Source organism: Esox lucius, chromosome 21, assembly GCF_011004845.1.
Source record: "Esox lucius isolate fEsoLuc1 chromosome 21, fEsoLuc1.pri, whole genome shotgun sequence".
Lineage (NCBI taxonomy): Eukaryota > Metazoa > Chordata > Actinopteri > Esociformes > Esocidae > Esox > Esox lucius.
In genome coordinates this window covers 21,628,592-21,642,816 of record NC_047589.1, presented here as the reverse complement: position 1 = coordinate 21,642,816, position 14,225 = coordinate 21,628,592, and the positions used below count along the sequence as shown (strand labels likewise).

Below are 14,225 nucleotides of genomic sequence, written 5' to 3'. Positions count from 1 at the left end.
GCTTCATCCAGGGAGGGGGGCCGAGCAACGACAAGGCCCTTCTTATCTCCCGTTTCCCCACACTTACATTAACTGTGTGCGCTTGTTACACGGCAGTTTTTCCACCCCGACTCGCCGACACAGAGCGCCCGGCTTTGAACTGGGCGCCAGTGGCCACAGAAGCCCCGGGGCCGTGGCACACTGGTGTGTTATCAAAGATGCCGTTGATGGCCTTGATGGATGACGGTGGAGGTTATACGGGCGTACAACACCACGGAGATGTTCCCATCACAATGGGCCCAGTGTGCTCCTCACGGCCCCTCATCTGCCACTGCTCACATCGTCTCTTCCACACCTCCTCCCCGGCCGCTCCTCACCCCCCAACCCCCCCCCCCCCCCAGACCCTCACCCCCTCCAGACCCCCTCCCCAGCCGCTCCTGCAGGCGGGGTGTATTTGTGGCCCTTGCGGACTTCCCTTGTGACTTCCACTGCTGTCACGCCTGCACTCTGCAGCAGTTCAGAAACTTTACGGTTGCTCTGTAGCCATCATGTGACGGCAGGGCTATGTACGCTAGTGAATGATTTCTGTGCCCCCGGTGTTTTTAATGGGGTGTGTTATTTGCCATAATGTCATTTCACGGGGGGTTAAGGCACCGCAGAGGCTGTCACAGAGATCTCGAAACCAAGGCAGGTGTGTATGGGTGGCAAGTCATGGATGGATTGGTGTCCTGTGGAGAAAATCTGTTTGTATGTTTGAACAATTCCAATGTATTTGCTTAACAGGGGTGGTGATAAATTTAAGCCATTCTGACGAGAACTCATTTCAGTCGTTCCATTCAAATGTCCGGTGAGAACAGCCACGATCGACGCCCTGGCTCACAGTTGGTGTACTTGACAATATAGTTGATGTGGATAATTCCGAAGACTCGTGCCGAGTGACTCATGAAAACCCCCTAAAACCATGGGAATCCAAATGCATTCTGTCCGGTTGAAAATGGCAGAATCGCCTTCAGTTTGTTTCTGTGCTTTTTTTCTTGTTTTTTTCCCCCTGACACAGTGTGATAGGCCTTGCCCCGAAACCCACCATTACGCTCATAATATCACCCTTTCACTCCCTTTCATAAAAATTGTCAGCTCTGAGGATGGCTGAAGTTTAGTCAAAGACAGTTGGAGATCACCTCCAGGGACACGGAGGGAGAGACGTTAGCGGAGAGACGTTAGCGGAGAGACGTTAGCCGAGTGCCTCGTGGCCCGTAGCCCCCCGATCCGCTCAGTGACACCTCTCCCTGAGCCAGCAGGATGAATGACTGGAGATACTACTCCCGTACCTCCCTCAGGAGAAACCTGGCCTGCATCCATCCTCACACACACACACACACACACACACATATCCGTTCACACACATTGAAATTGATACCCACACACATATTTGTTTGCACACACAGGCATGAGGATAACCTCCCACGGGGACGCACACCACACACGCGTAATACAATGTAGGGGGCATCAAAGGGGGACCTTGGTGAGATCACCGCTCTCTGTGTCCCACTGCCATCGCTGAAGGGCCCCTTCTATGTAAACTACAAGAACAACATGCTGCAGCCGCGAAAGACCTGGAGTACCACGGAGCAGCTCCCGACCTGAGGGCGCCCCGTCCGTCCGTCCTTTGCGCCCACCACACAGACAGCACCGTCAAGATGGACGGAGAGGGATGAGGTTAGGCGCGGGAAGCGAAAGAGAGCATCAACTCTTGAGAGCGGAGAGGACGCACGGACGACAGCATCTCCCTCAAGGAGGCCGCCGTCTGCTGCCATGGCGGACACCAGCGCTAAACTCCTGTCAGGTCCCATCTCATGGCCCCCAACCGAGCCCCTCCTCTGTCACTCTCTGGGGCAGGACGCGACCCTCCGAAGGGGGTCAAGTCAGACACGTGGAAGCCAGTCAGTTGTTCCCCTCTCAGGGGCGTGCCATGTCGCCTGTTGGAAGATGACCCGCTGTGTCCGTTAGGGTGGCAAAATGGCCACTAGGAATCGGATGCGGCGGTAGAGAGCTCTTTCTTCAGCACTGAAACCTCGTCACTCTCGGTAGAGGGATTTTGCTGGCTGCTTTTCTCTATGACCATTGAAATCTTCTGGATTTGATGCAAAGCTTTTGTGTAGGGCAGAGCTGCTGCATTTTTACATTACTGTGTGGTAATGTTGTGGATGTAAAAAAGGTTTCAATCACATTCCTGAATTACACTTTTTGTCATGAATACCTAATATTGTTTTTCCTATATTCACCTCATTAAATGTTTTATTTTCTACAAAATAAATTGTGCTTATCGTCATGTATTAGGTTCTAGGCCATAGGTGTCAAGCATATGGCCCCCATTGGGGTCCAAAGAGGCCCGTGGGCAAGATGACTGCCAATTCTGACTGCAAGGAAATACAACCACTTTTCAGTTTTGCTCTCCAGATCTCATTAAAGACTGAATGCTGCCTACAGTGAACAAGGAGTTTGACACCACTGCATTTTGTGAATAGCACACACAATTAATTTTAATAAATCAATTTCAAGACGTTCATTTTATTAAAGTGAAGAATTATAATTAAAACCCTTTATCTCTTATTTTATATTTTAGTAAAAATACAACAAATTAAATTCAACAAATAACACAATATTTAATAACATTATTTTTAGATATATTTTTCTGCCACTCTCAGAATAAGGCAAGGAAGTCTTGTTGGAAATGTGTTTCTCCACAAACACAGTGCTTCTTTCCCAGGTGACTGCTTAACTCTGGCAGTAATTGTTAACTTGCCGCTGGCACCATGTATGTGAGTATGTGTGTGTGAAATATCACAGTGTGACGGTGAGTGTGTTTAGATTTAAGTGTGCACTGCGTGTATGTATGTGTGTATTTATAGACAGTTTATGTACTGTGTGTGTGTGTGTGTGTGATTGGTGCATCTTGTGTGTCATGGCAACACAAAGTGTGTATGTTGCGTTTAAGAGTTTTTGTACAGGTTTTACCATCTTACTGGCGACTGTAAGAAATAATAAAAACGAGGAAAACTTGACCTTGAGCATTTTAACTGGTCCCTGTGGTCGTTTTTGAATGTTTTGTTAGGTTAGGGTTTAAGGTAAAAATCACATTCCAGGATAAGGCTGAGTAAAAATTAAATAAAAATAACACTTTAAATGGGAATAATGTGTGGAAAACCTACAAAAGATAGTAAAACCAAAATTGCGTGTGAGTATTTGATCTCTGTGGTTCTGTGTGTTTGTATGCATTGGTATTGTGGTATGTTCCTCCACAGGTGACTTCTGTTGTTCCCTACACATTTATGTTGCCCCCCCCCTCCCCAAACTCAGGACAGGAAGCAAAGATGAATTAATATAATTTTATAATACACCCTCCTCGCTACAAGGGGCCAAATCTTTTCAGCATTTCCAGTCCTGTGAGCTAATTTGACAGCTCATGGGGTGATGTGGATTCCACTTCAGAGAGACAGGTACCCTAGGGCTAGCCAGCTGGATTGTGGATGCTTACAGATTTGGCTCTCGCTTCCTGCTGGGTGTCATCTGTCTCCTTGGTCTCGCGGTGGATAATTTTTTGTCCTCCTGACATCATGTGCCTGAGCAGTTTGTGCCTAGCAGGGCCTGTCTGTCCAGGTCGCCCATCAAACCCAGCCAGCATGCGTCTAATCTGACGAGGCACCACTCCAAACACAGCCGCCCCCGGGCTCCCCCTCTGTCCCACGTCGAAAATCACAGGCCCACAAAAAAAAAAAGAAACGTCCCAACCGTCAAGACCATGCAAGGCCCCTGCTCCTCTGCCAATGCAGTCGAGGGGGAGAGGGCGGAACGGGGGTGGGGGTGGGGGTGGGGGGGGGTATCCGCCAGGGGACTTATTTTGCTCACGCAAAGAAAATGTCCCCAGTTTCTCTCCTGTGGCTGTCACTTTGATTGCCACTGTGGTGTGGTAGAGTCTGCCTCAACAGGTTTAGGCCTCTCCCTGCCTGTTGCCAGCAGTTGACTTGGACACCGCGCCACATTCGGATGAGGCAATCCTTTGGTTCGATTATCGTCGCGGCGGACGACCCTGTGGGAGAAGTGACAGCACAGCGGCCCGCTAATCCCGGGGACAGCCCAGAACCGGGGCTCGCCGAGAACGCTAATCGTAAACGACACAATCGTTCCACTCCAAGGAGGGGCAGTTTACAAATCACAAGACGCGGCTGACAAGGTTGCTTGGCGAAAAAAAAAAAAAAAAAAAGAAGAATTTCCCAAAAAGCACATGATGACTACATATGTTGATTTTCAGGCTGTGAGCTATGTGTCTACCACTGCTTGTTGCTTCCTTCTGCCACTCGGCCCCTTGCCTCCTTGGCCTCGGGAGGACGTGACAGCGGGGGAGCATCATGCTCCGCCGTGCCTCGTAAGGTGCCACTACTACCGGGCCTCTAGTTAGTTCCCGGGGCCTTACTCACCCTCTCTGGTGCGGTGGTGGCGGCGGCAGTGGGCAGCTCAGGAACAGGCTCCAGGAGCAGCAGGGCTGGAGTAGCACCAGGACGACTGACCCGTTCACAGCCCAGGGAACTGCAGGGCAAAGTGAGTTGGCTGACTGGCTTGAAGAGAGGGGATGAGAGCAGGGGCAGGTGGGTGTTTAGCAGGAGGGGGTCCCTGCCCAGGGGCCCAGGCAATGAGTAATTCCCAACACCCCCCCCCCCCCCCACCTGTTCGGAGCCACAGTCAGTGGCGCTCAGCGTGCTGTGAACGCCAAGCACTGTGGTCCCTCTGGCCTTCTCCAAGGGGTCCAGAGATCATGACCAGAGCCGAAGAGGAGGGGGGGTGGGTGGGGGGGTGGGGGGGGTTGAGAGAGAAAGAGAGAGCAATGAATGCAAAATAATTATAGCCAATGGGTTATGTGAGTAGCACCGTCGTTAGGGGCGGTGTGCAGGGGGAGAAAAAAGAGAGATGTGTTTTCTGAGCCGTCACTGCGCTAACAGGCCCGATGGGTATGTTTTGTAAACCACTCGTACAGACCTCCCACAGAACACCGTTCGTCTAAGGACTCAGTGCTCCAGGATCTTAGCCAAGTTACTGCAGCCTGGGCAAAGAAGGAACTGTTGGTTTCACATACTGTGCAGAGGTCTATGAGGATAAAGCTACAAGACACAAAGCTGCATGATATGGACAGAAGTACAATTAAAATAAACATGCATTATTTTACGCAAATATGACTACTAGTCAATCAATATTATAGGAAATTGAATTATTTTCACATTACAAATGTAAGGCCATATTCAATCAAGATGATTGGCTTTGATTTGTATTTTTTATTTTAATTTTTTTGGCACTTGTTCACAGCTTAATTAATAAAGATTATAAATGTTATTTATTCCTATTTGTTATGAAAAGAGGGGCTCTTTCATTACAGGAGTATGGAGCCTATCACCGCTGTTGCTGGATTTACTTAATAGACCTGTGTAACACATGATGTGGCTCATGTCCGGGACAATCCAACACAGACCGCCTGGAACATGGAACGCAACCCTGGCAAACAGGAAGAGGACAACACAGAGACGTACTCTCTGTGTTGTATTTTTACATGAAGTCAATGAGAATAGAAAGTCCTCTCGCAAATGTGCATGATCTAGTGGAAATACATTTAAATAATATATAGATTATAACATTTGTGAACTGAGATTTTATTTTGCATTATTTCTTCTCTACTAATTAGGAGCCATTTATTTATAATTGAATGTCATGGCAGATGATGTTTAATTAAAATGTTATTATCACTATATCCATGTTATTCTAAATTACACAACAGCCTATTATGAATAATCCAAATTAAACACATTAACAAATTACCTGAGACATAATTTGTGAAAACGCTATGCAGATAATCTAAATATGTTTTGCCTGCACAGCTGCACATAAGCTACACATTAAATAAAACAAGAGAACATAGGTTATGCCATTGTCATACTGACAGTAACACCTGTTTATTTTTATTCTTGATTCTTAATGTTGATATTAAATTATTGTGGGTAATCAATTTAAAATCCTCCTCACTGATTTACACAAATGTTAACATTTACTATAGCACCCATGACGGGCCCTGGAGTGTTCTGCCATGGCAGTTGATCAATTGCCACAAGAACTGCTCATGACTGCCATCTCTTTAGTGGATGCTGATCAAAATCAATGATGCAGATAGCAAATATTTAGCTAAATCATGTGGTCAGGAGTCAGGATGTGAATAGCTCATGTCTGAAAAGTTTCTTTTAAGTGGAAGTGACGGTTCTGAGTAATTGTGCTGTTAAAATGAATGTTTTAGGTTTTAACATGCAAAACCAGTGCTAAATAACCTTCTTTCTTACACATTCTAATATGTTTATGTTCCTAATGGGTTCTTGCCAGGATTCCTTGTATCTATATTAGCATACAATGGGAGGAGTTAATGTACTGTTAGTCGATTTTGGACAAAAACATTTGCAGTCCATAAAGCAGGATCATGAAAATTAAAAAGGTGCCAAACTACAGAAAATGATTCTTATTTCATTCATATATTACACCAATCAATTCAAGACTAAATTAAAATAAATTGATGTTCAAAAAGAAAATGTAATTAAAACAAGTAGTGTGCTATATTCCATGTATTCAACACAAACGCTGGTCTGCTTAAAGATTTTTAGATGTACCAATTTGGAAGCAAAGACACATTCCCCAATAGAAGGACAGGTAAATAAAATGGAGGAGTTCAGCTGAAATGAAGGTACATCATAGGCATGAACTGAGACCAAAGCTAGCCTGTGTAAGATCACAATGTTACAGACCACAAATAACCCAACTTATCTGCATCTCTGTCTGTCCATGAGGTTGCTTAAAATTGTTTTAATTATTATTATTATTACTGTTTGACAGCTGCTTAAGACCACCTCAACATATCCCTGATTCACTACTGATAAAGCCATTCATCAGTTAATTTCAGTGTTGATTGTCATGTTGTTGATATTCTGTGCACAAACCCAACTGAATTGTGTATTCAATGACAATTTATTAAGTCTCGCAAAAGTGAGTGAAAGATCAACAAGCAACTAATCATGGTTGTTCTGCAACATAAATCGTTTTTAAAAGTTCAATAAAAACCTTTTACCCAAGTGAGAAAAAAACAGTAACCAGACTTTAATTATAAAAGTGGACATTGTTTCCATCTAGTGGCAAATTAGGGGAAACACATTTTCTTCAGTAAAGCCTCTACTCCCGAGAAATAGCCTGAAATTAGTTGAGGAACTTAAACGTCTTCCCTTTATATTTTACACTATCTGCATCAAATCCCTCCAGGCTATTTCTACATACATACACAGAAATATGAAGGGAACACTCTAAAGATGGTTATAAGATGTCTCCCTATAGTCATTCATGTTATGGCGTTTTCCGGGGCATAAATATAGCCGTTATAGACAGAAAACATTTTCATGTAGTCACGTTGATGGGACATCCAACATCATAATTTCTGATGGTGGATGCTTTCAATTGTGTCTTCAATGCTAAAACTACCTTTTCGTCAAGAGGCCTCTAACCTTATTTATGGGAAACACCAACACAGACTGGTCTCCATTCGAAAAGTAGACTGCCCATAGACACTTGCCCTTGCAACTTTCCCTGGAGGGAATCGCCTATCTAGCCTGGTTGCAGATTGGATTGCCATGCTACGTGTCAGTCCAACTTACAAAAGCTGCCCCCTGGGGCCTTGATTTAGCTGGAAAGGACGGGGGAACAACTTCGCTCACTTTCTGGGTTGATATCACCCACAATTCAATGCCAGCTGTAGTCATATGTTTAACACTTGTGGACACCAAGTTTCAAATGTAATCAACACAACTACATTTTTGTGTCAGACTTCTGGTAGGTAGCGTAGCTATAGTTAGTGAAATCTGTAGCGAGTTAGGTTACTTTGATCATCACTCTCCCTTGCTTGGGCAAGTGCAATTTAATTAAACATTTTAATACAAAATATATTTTCCATATTAACTAATCTACGTTTGAAAAGCAGTTTCCTTATTTTAGTCATAAACGAATGGTTTATAGCTATAGGCAATTTCACTGGATCCAGGAATCCTTGCGATCTGCAAACCCAAATAAATGAAAATGTCAGAAATATATTTCTGAAATATATTTTTTTATTTGACTATAAACGATGAAGGATCGTCCTTGTCAATTGGTCTTAGGGTCATTAAAAAAAATTCGTGACCCGGAAGAACTTTTTTGTGTTGTTGACAAGATGCTGATTCTCTGTTGAGGACTTGAAATCAGCTGACAACAGTTATAGTTCTGTTGTACATATTTTAGCCACGTTTAACAGGAACTAAATGAATGCAAACGCACACATAATTAATTGCATATAAATGCTGTAGCTAGCGTTTAGCTCCTCGAAAATATATTAAAGGAACTATATACTTGCATGCAATCGCCTTCTAACAAACTGCTAAACAAAGGATTTTACGTGTTGTCGAAGTTATAACTTCGCTGTTGTGTACACGCGCGACTATGGACAAGATAGCCAAAGGTGAGTAAATGATTATTTTACGCGGTTATCATTAATTACAGAAAGCAAGCTAGCTAGCTAGCCTGCCTGGACTACGGCGACAGTCATATGTTGCAGAATGTACGCTAGTCTTAGCATCAAGCCTGGTCACGAGTCTGTATAGGTAGTCTCACTTTGGCCTGGCATTTTCACCCCAATTGATTCAAATTGAAGTAAATACACTCCGATGATATGACGGTCAATAAAATTATTTATGGACATTGAGTTTAAACGGAATTGAGACGAGTTTTGACTGCAAACCGTAGAATTAAAGCATTGATCCTTTCTTATTACTTAAAATTATAGCTCTATTGTTAACTATGGTTGCTAGAATATTATATTAAACTTAGTGTTTCATAAGCTGTTATACCCCATCAGATCCCTTACTAAGCTTGTTTGACTTCAGTCTTTACCGACAATAAACAATATATATAAACTGTATAAACACTGTTCAGCTTCAAAACATGGTTAACAATATACTTTTGATATCATGGTTGGTCATACCTTGTTTTCATAGGTCAGTGAATACATTTGAGAGTAGTTATATTTCTCCAAAACCATCCCTAAACCTTTCCCCAAAGGTGGGGTAAACACTTTCATATTATTTAAATGAAGGGTGCCAAGTTTAGTTGTTACTTTTACATTGTCAGTTAGTTAAGCATGACATTTTAATGGTGTCTTCCATTTAGATGTTGGCGATATTCAGTCCAGGCTAATGGACCATAGACCTGTCGTACAAGGGGAGATCCGCTACTTTGTGAGAGAATTTGAAGTAAGTATTCAACTTGGTTAAGACATGCGATGTGATTCAGCCAGTCAAGAAATTGCCATTTAACCTACGGGCACTTCTTTTGGTCATGTTGCAGGAAAAACGTGGGTTCCGAGAGAGCCGTTTGCTTGACAGCCTGAACAGAATGGTGTTGGAGATAAACGAGCAGGCTTTGCCCAGGTGTACTGAGCACATGCACGAACACCTTTGCGAAGCCCTCGCGCGACGTAAGTCTCTCAGAATAATCTTCCAGCCAATGCATATTTCAGCTGCGTTGTATTAATTTAACGGCATACTACTAACACTGTAAAGTCATTGAATGTGACATTGTTCATTGTGTTTTCCTACAGTGGAAGCTGCAAATCATATGTCACAGAGGATCCAGCAGAGGGAGCTAGATGCACATCAGGTAAAAACACACTGTTTCTCATCAAAGCTCATGAATGACCAATAGTTATTTAACCATTTAGACTCAGTCAGAGTCAGAATCGGAATTTGATCCTGGGTTTTAGTAAGTTGGCACTAAACGGCAGGTGGCTGTTCCAATTTTTTTTTCACTTTGTTGGATCTAGTTTGTAAATGTTTTCTGTCACGTCTATGTTCAAGTGTAACTCATCCCTGTGTCCATGTTGTCTGCCCAGAGTGCCCAGATGCAGGCGACCATGGAGAGGCGCACGGAGGACTGGGAGGAGTTTCTGAAGGAGCAGCATCGGCTGAAGGAGGAGGTGGATGAGGAGCATGCTAAGGCCGTTGGACGCCTCACCACCATGTACAGCGAGATGAAGAACGACCTGGCCAAGTTGTCCCGCTTCTAATTGTGTGTGTGTGTATATATGTATGTAAACCAGTGTGTATCTGTGTGCGTGTGAAATTAAGTTGTTGCCTTAAATTGATGGCACTAACAGAAGACCTCTAAGGACTAATGCTTCATACACTGTAAGTCAACATTCTCCAGATCAGAAATATGAAGTGTAGTTAACAACATTGCATTTTCACAGCTCATCAAAATCCTCTCTAAAAGCAGAAAATGTTATATTTATGTACATTTATGAAAAACCTACAAACTTGTAAGATTTTTCCTTGGCTATTAATATATGTATATCTTTTTTTTTTTTTATGGAATCATGCCTGTGTAAATAGATGTATCCCTTCCGCTGAACAAGAAAATAAAATGGACTTTAAATGAAAATAAAATGTCCTAGGCATAGCATTTTAGGCTATGTGCAGGGGAAATGTTTTAATGTAAACAGTGCCACTTAAAGCTTAGTGGTCAATGGCTAAGTCACCATATCAATATAATCACTGAGCAGGCTTCCCTAACTAGGCGTCACTTCAATAGAATAAAGAACTGTCAGCCTCTGACATAGAGGTCAACTAGAATAATGCTTTTATCAGAAATGGCGCAGATGAAGAGAACCAGTCACCACTCTGAGCCTGGTTCCTCTCTAGGTTTCTTACAAAATGTCTGCCTTCTTAGGGAGTTTTTCCTAGCCACTGAAATTCAACACTACTGTTGTTTGCTCCTTGGGGTTTAAGGCCGGGTGTTTTATAAAAGCACTTTATGACAACTGCTGATGTAAAAAGGCTTTATAAATACATTTGATTGATTGATGAAGCCGTCTCAAAACATCAACCGTGGCCATGACTTAGTGTTTTTGCCCCTGGTCTGTTATATGTGCTTGTTAAATGGAGATGTAGACTGGTTGTGCTTTATGAAGTGTTGTGTTTAGAAGAAGTGTTTTTACTGGATGGATGGACACCCTGACACATTCCTGGCCTGCTGGGAACACTAATCCTCTCGGCTGAAAGTGGCAGAACAAACTTTAAAATGGCTTTCATCAACAAAGAATGGTGGAACAGACCCCTGATTCCAGATTCAATTGTTGCATGTTCAGAAGCTGACCTCATCAATCACCAAGAGTAAAATAAAGTGTTGCTCAAATGTGGTTTCTGTTTCTTGACATATGTATACAATGTGCTTCAACAATGGCTTTGACGCATCTGACAGCCTGGCTCAAACCACTTGGTATCCTGTTTCAAGGAAAGCAGAGTTTTTTCCACTTGGCTCACAAGGAGCCATAATGGCGCTGAGTCGACCTCTGTGAGTGGCTGGGGTGTGTTCATTCTGCTGCTTTTGTTGCAAAACATTTTTTTTTTTTTTAAATAAAGCAAATGGAACCAAGCAGGAAGGGAGTGACCTGAATTAGTCCAGTGGAAACTGTCTTTCTGCAACCATTTGGACTAATGATTATACCCATGGCATGAGGGTGGGTGCCCTAGCCGCTGTGTCATCATCAGAGATCAGAAAGTTCATGGCCGTGCCAGCAGATGTTGTTGAGGCGAAATGCTGCCAAGCTCACTCCCCTCCCCTGGCCCTGACTGGGCCCAGCTGGCCCGAGCCAGACAGCCCATCACCACTTAATGGGAAGTGACAACCCGGAAACGTGGCTCACCTCCACCAACAAGACACCTTTCATCTGGTCCTGTTTATTTTTTCGGGGGTTTAGCTCGAGAGCGACAACAGCCAGGTATATTCCCGAAAGGTCAACACTGAAGCCGGAGCGTTGGCTATTCATGAGAAAGTGCCGTAAGCCCTATGGCCCACTGGCGTCCTCCGTTGTGGTGAGACCCCTTAACAGGTCTGCTGGATGTCGCGCAAAAAAGCATACGTCCATTCCAAACAACTGTCTCGGGTGCCGCTCAAGACGATGCTGCTGGACATTGAAGTCAAACGGACGCCCCCCCCCTGGCCTGCGCTAGGTCGTAGGCTACGGTAAAGGCCTCCGGTGCGTGCGCTTCCCGCCTCTGCCTTCTCGGACAGACGCAAACTTCCGGGTGGATGAGTGCGGAGTAGGTCGAGCGCCGGCTAACCCTGGCGTTATCATCCCTCCGGCCTGCCGCCGCGTGCCTCTGGAAGCCGGGCTTGTTTTTTGTCTCCTCTGTCTATCGGAGCCATTGTGTTCTTCCTGTTATGGAAAGGGCCCCGCCGATCCCAGTCGAGGAGCTGGCTGCATCTCCTTGCCAACATAAATGGTCAGGGGGAAAAGCAGTGGAGCCCGGCAGGCTTGGCAGGGGCACCAGGGGAGAAGGGTTGGACGACTATGTAGACACAGATAAGGAAACGTCTGATCGTAGCCTGACTCAGGTTCTCCCAAACAAAAAAGGGGCTACATCCATTGGAATGGCATTTATACTGTCCATTTTAAAAAAGTGTGGAGGTTGCATGACACAGGGATGGATTGACATATGTCCTCCCTTTCTTCTTGAAATATAACCCATGTATTAGAATAGTCTCCCCGTGAACTGCTTTTATCACCTCTCCCCCGTCTAGAGTGGGGAACAAAGGGCGGACTGCCTTTCCAGTCTGCAGCTCAACACCCAGCATTCTCATATTCAGGTCCAATAAACCCTCACTGGACTCAGCTTCTGAAAGCCTGACAGGGAGTCAGGGAGACTTGGCAGTGTCCTGTGTGCAGTCTTTAACTTACTCAATGAGTGTTCACTATTCTCATAAGGAGAGAAAAAAAGTAGTTGATGGAACAATGTGAAAGTGGAGGGCTTTCATTTGCAGAAGCATTCATTACAACCCCTGAGATGTAGCCTCTATAGACTCGTTCAGCAGTGTCACATAAAGGGCCTCTAATGCAATTACTGTGGGGTCCAAATGAAAACGCCAATGAACAACTGGGTCTGCTCCCCAGTTAATAACCTAGCGTTATTACTCAACGTGAAGCCGGTTGGTCGGTCCTGTGTGTATGTAGGTGGTAATATGAATTCTTTGGCAGTGGCAGCATTTCACCCTGAGAATTGTTAAGTGGGGAGAAAGATCTCTCAGAACTGCATTATAACAAAGGTTTACATTTTTCAGAGAACGACTATCTTCAGACACAGTTATTACTTTCTTTAAAATGACAGTTAAGTGTCATGCTCAAACAAAGAAAGACAGGTTAAATTTTTTCACTTTGTTGGCATAAATGAGGTGGCATAAATAAGTACAATTGGAAACACATTTCTTTTATTTTCCAGAAATTTAAATGGTCCTGTCGAGTTATCGTGTCCCAGGGTCATATTCTGGTCGCAGCAGACAGACAGTGCCCAAATGGCCCGAAGAAATCCATGCGAATAGGCTTGGTCCAGAGCGTATTTCTGAGTGTGATGTCGGACAAGGTTGCCTTGTCAAATTGCACTCATGCGAGGTCTTACAGCACATTAGGCACCATAGTTGTCATGGTTTTTCCATTAACATGCATTGTCCTCTGAGTGCATGGGTTCCAGAACACTTCCTGGTTGTGCAAGTAGTGTGATAAGAACAGAGGACACATACAGTTCTTATGACGCTACTTGTCTTGGAGGACACATACAGTTCTGGTTATTGGAAATACCAAATCGTGCACCTTTTTTGCCATGACAAGGTCTTGGTCCCTGAGGCAATAGAGTGCTTTTTGGTTGGCTGGGTCACAAGCTTGCGCCGTCCAAGTCCAAAAAGTCCAGATAAGGGTCAGCAACAACAAACACCTTCCTCAGTGAATCATGGCCAGAACAATGGCCAGAGAGGACGCAGAGAATGGCTTGTCATAGCACTGGGAACCTGATATTTGTTATTGTCTCAAAGTAGTGGAATGTCTGGGTCATTTGCCAGCCACATACTTCTACATTATTTACCTTTTATATATCAGGTACTATTTATAAATAATAGCTATTTGAAAGGATTTTGTGACCCAGAACATTTTACAAATGTTGCTTCCACATATTTTTGGCTAGCAGGCTACTGAGTCATTTCCAATGGCCGGAAATCACCCGAGTGAGCTAGTGTCATTTAGAATGATGACTAGAAGGGGAAACAGTGATTTTACTTTATCTCCCTGCAAGTTCATTGATAAGAGGTTTTCTATGTTC

General features: G+C 44.1%; 1 protein-coding gene across 1 annotated transcript; it reads left to right on the top strand.

Annotated features, from left to right (window-relative positions):
• The first annotated feature begins 8,234 nt into the window (after nt 1-8,234).
• bloc1s5 (biogenesis of lysosomal organelles complex-1, subunit 5, muted) lies at nt 8,235-10,539 on the top strand. Its single transcript, XM_010885791.3, has 5 exons — nt 8,235-8,542; nt 9,250-9,332; nt 9,427-9,556; nt 9,680-9,738; nt 9,971-10,539. Exons 1-5 carry the CDS (start codon nt 8,524-8,526, stop codon nt 10,142-10,144), a joined length of 465 nt encoding a protein of 154 aa, XP_010884093.1. The 5' UTR covers nt 8,235-8,523; the 3' UTR covers nt 10,145-10,539.
• The last annotated feature ends 3,686 nt before the right edge of the window (nt 10,540-14,225 follow it).

Coding starts and splice junctions, on each gene's coding strand:
- bloc1s5 (XM_010885791.3), top strand. Junction 9,333..9,426: donor ACTTTGTGAGAGAATTTGAA/GTAAGTATTCAA, acceptor GTCATGTTGCAG/GAAAAACGTGGGTTCCGAGA. Junction 9,739..9,970: donor GGGAGCTAGATGCACATCAG/GTAAAAACACAC, acceptor TTGTCTGCCCAG/AGTGCCCAGATGCAGGCGAC.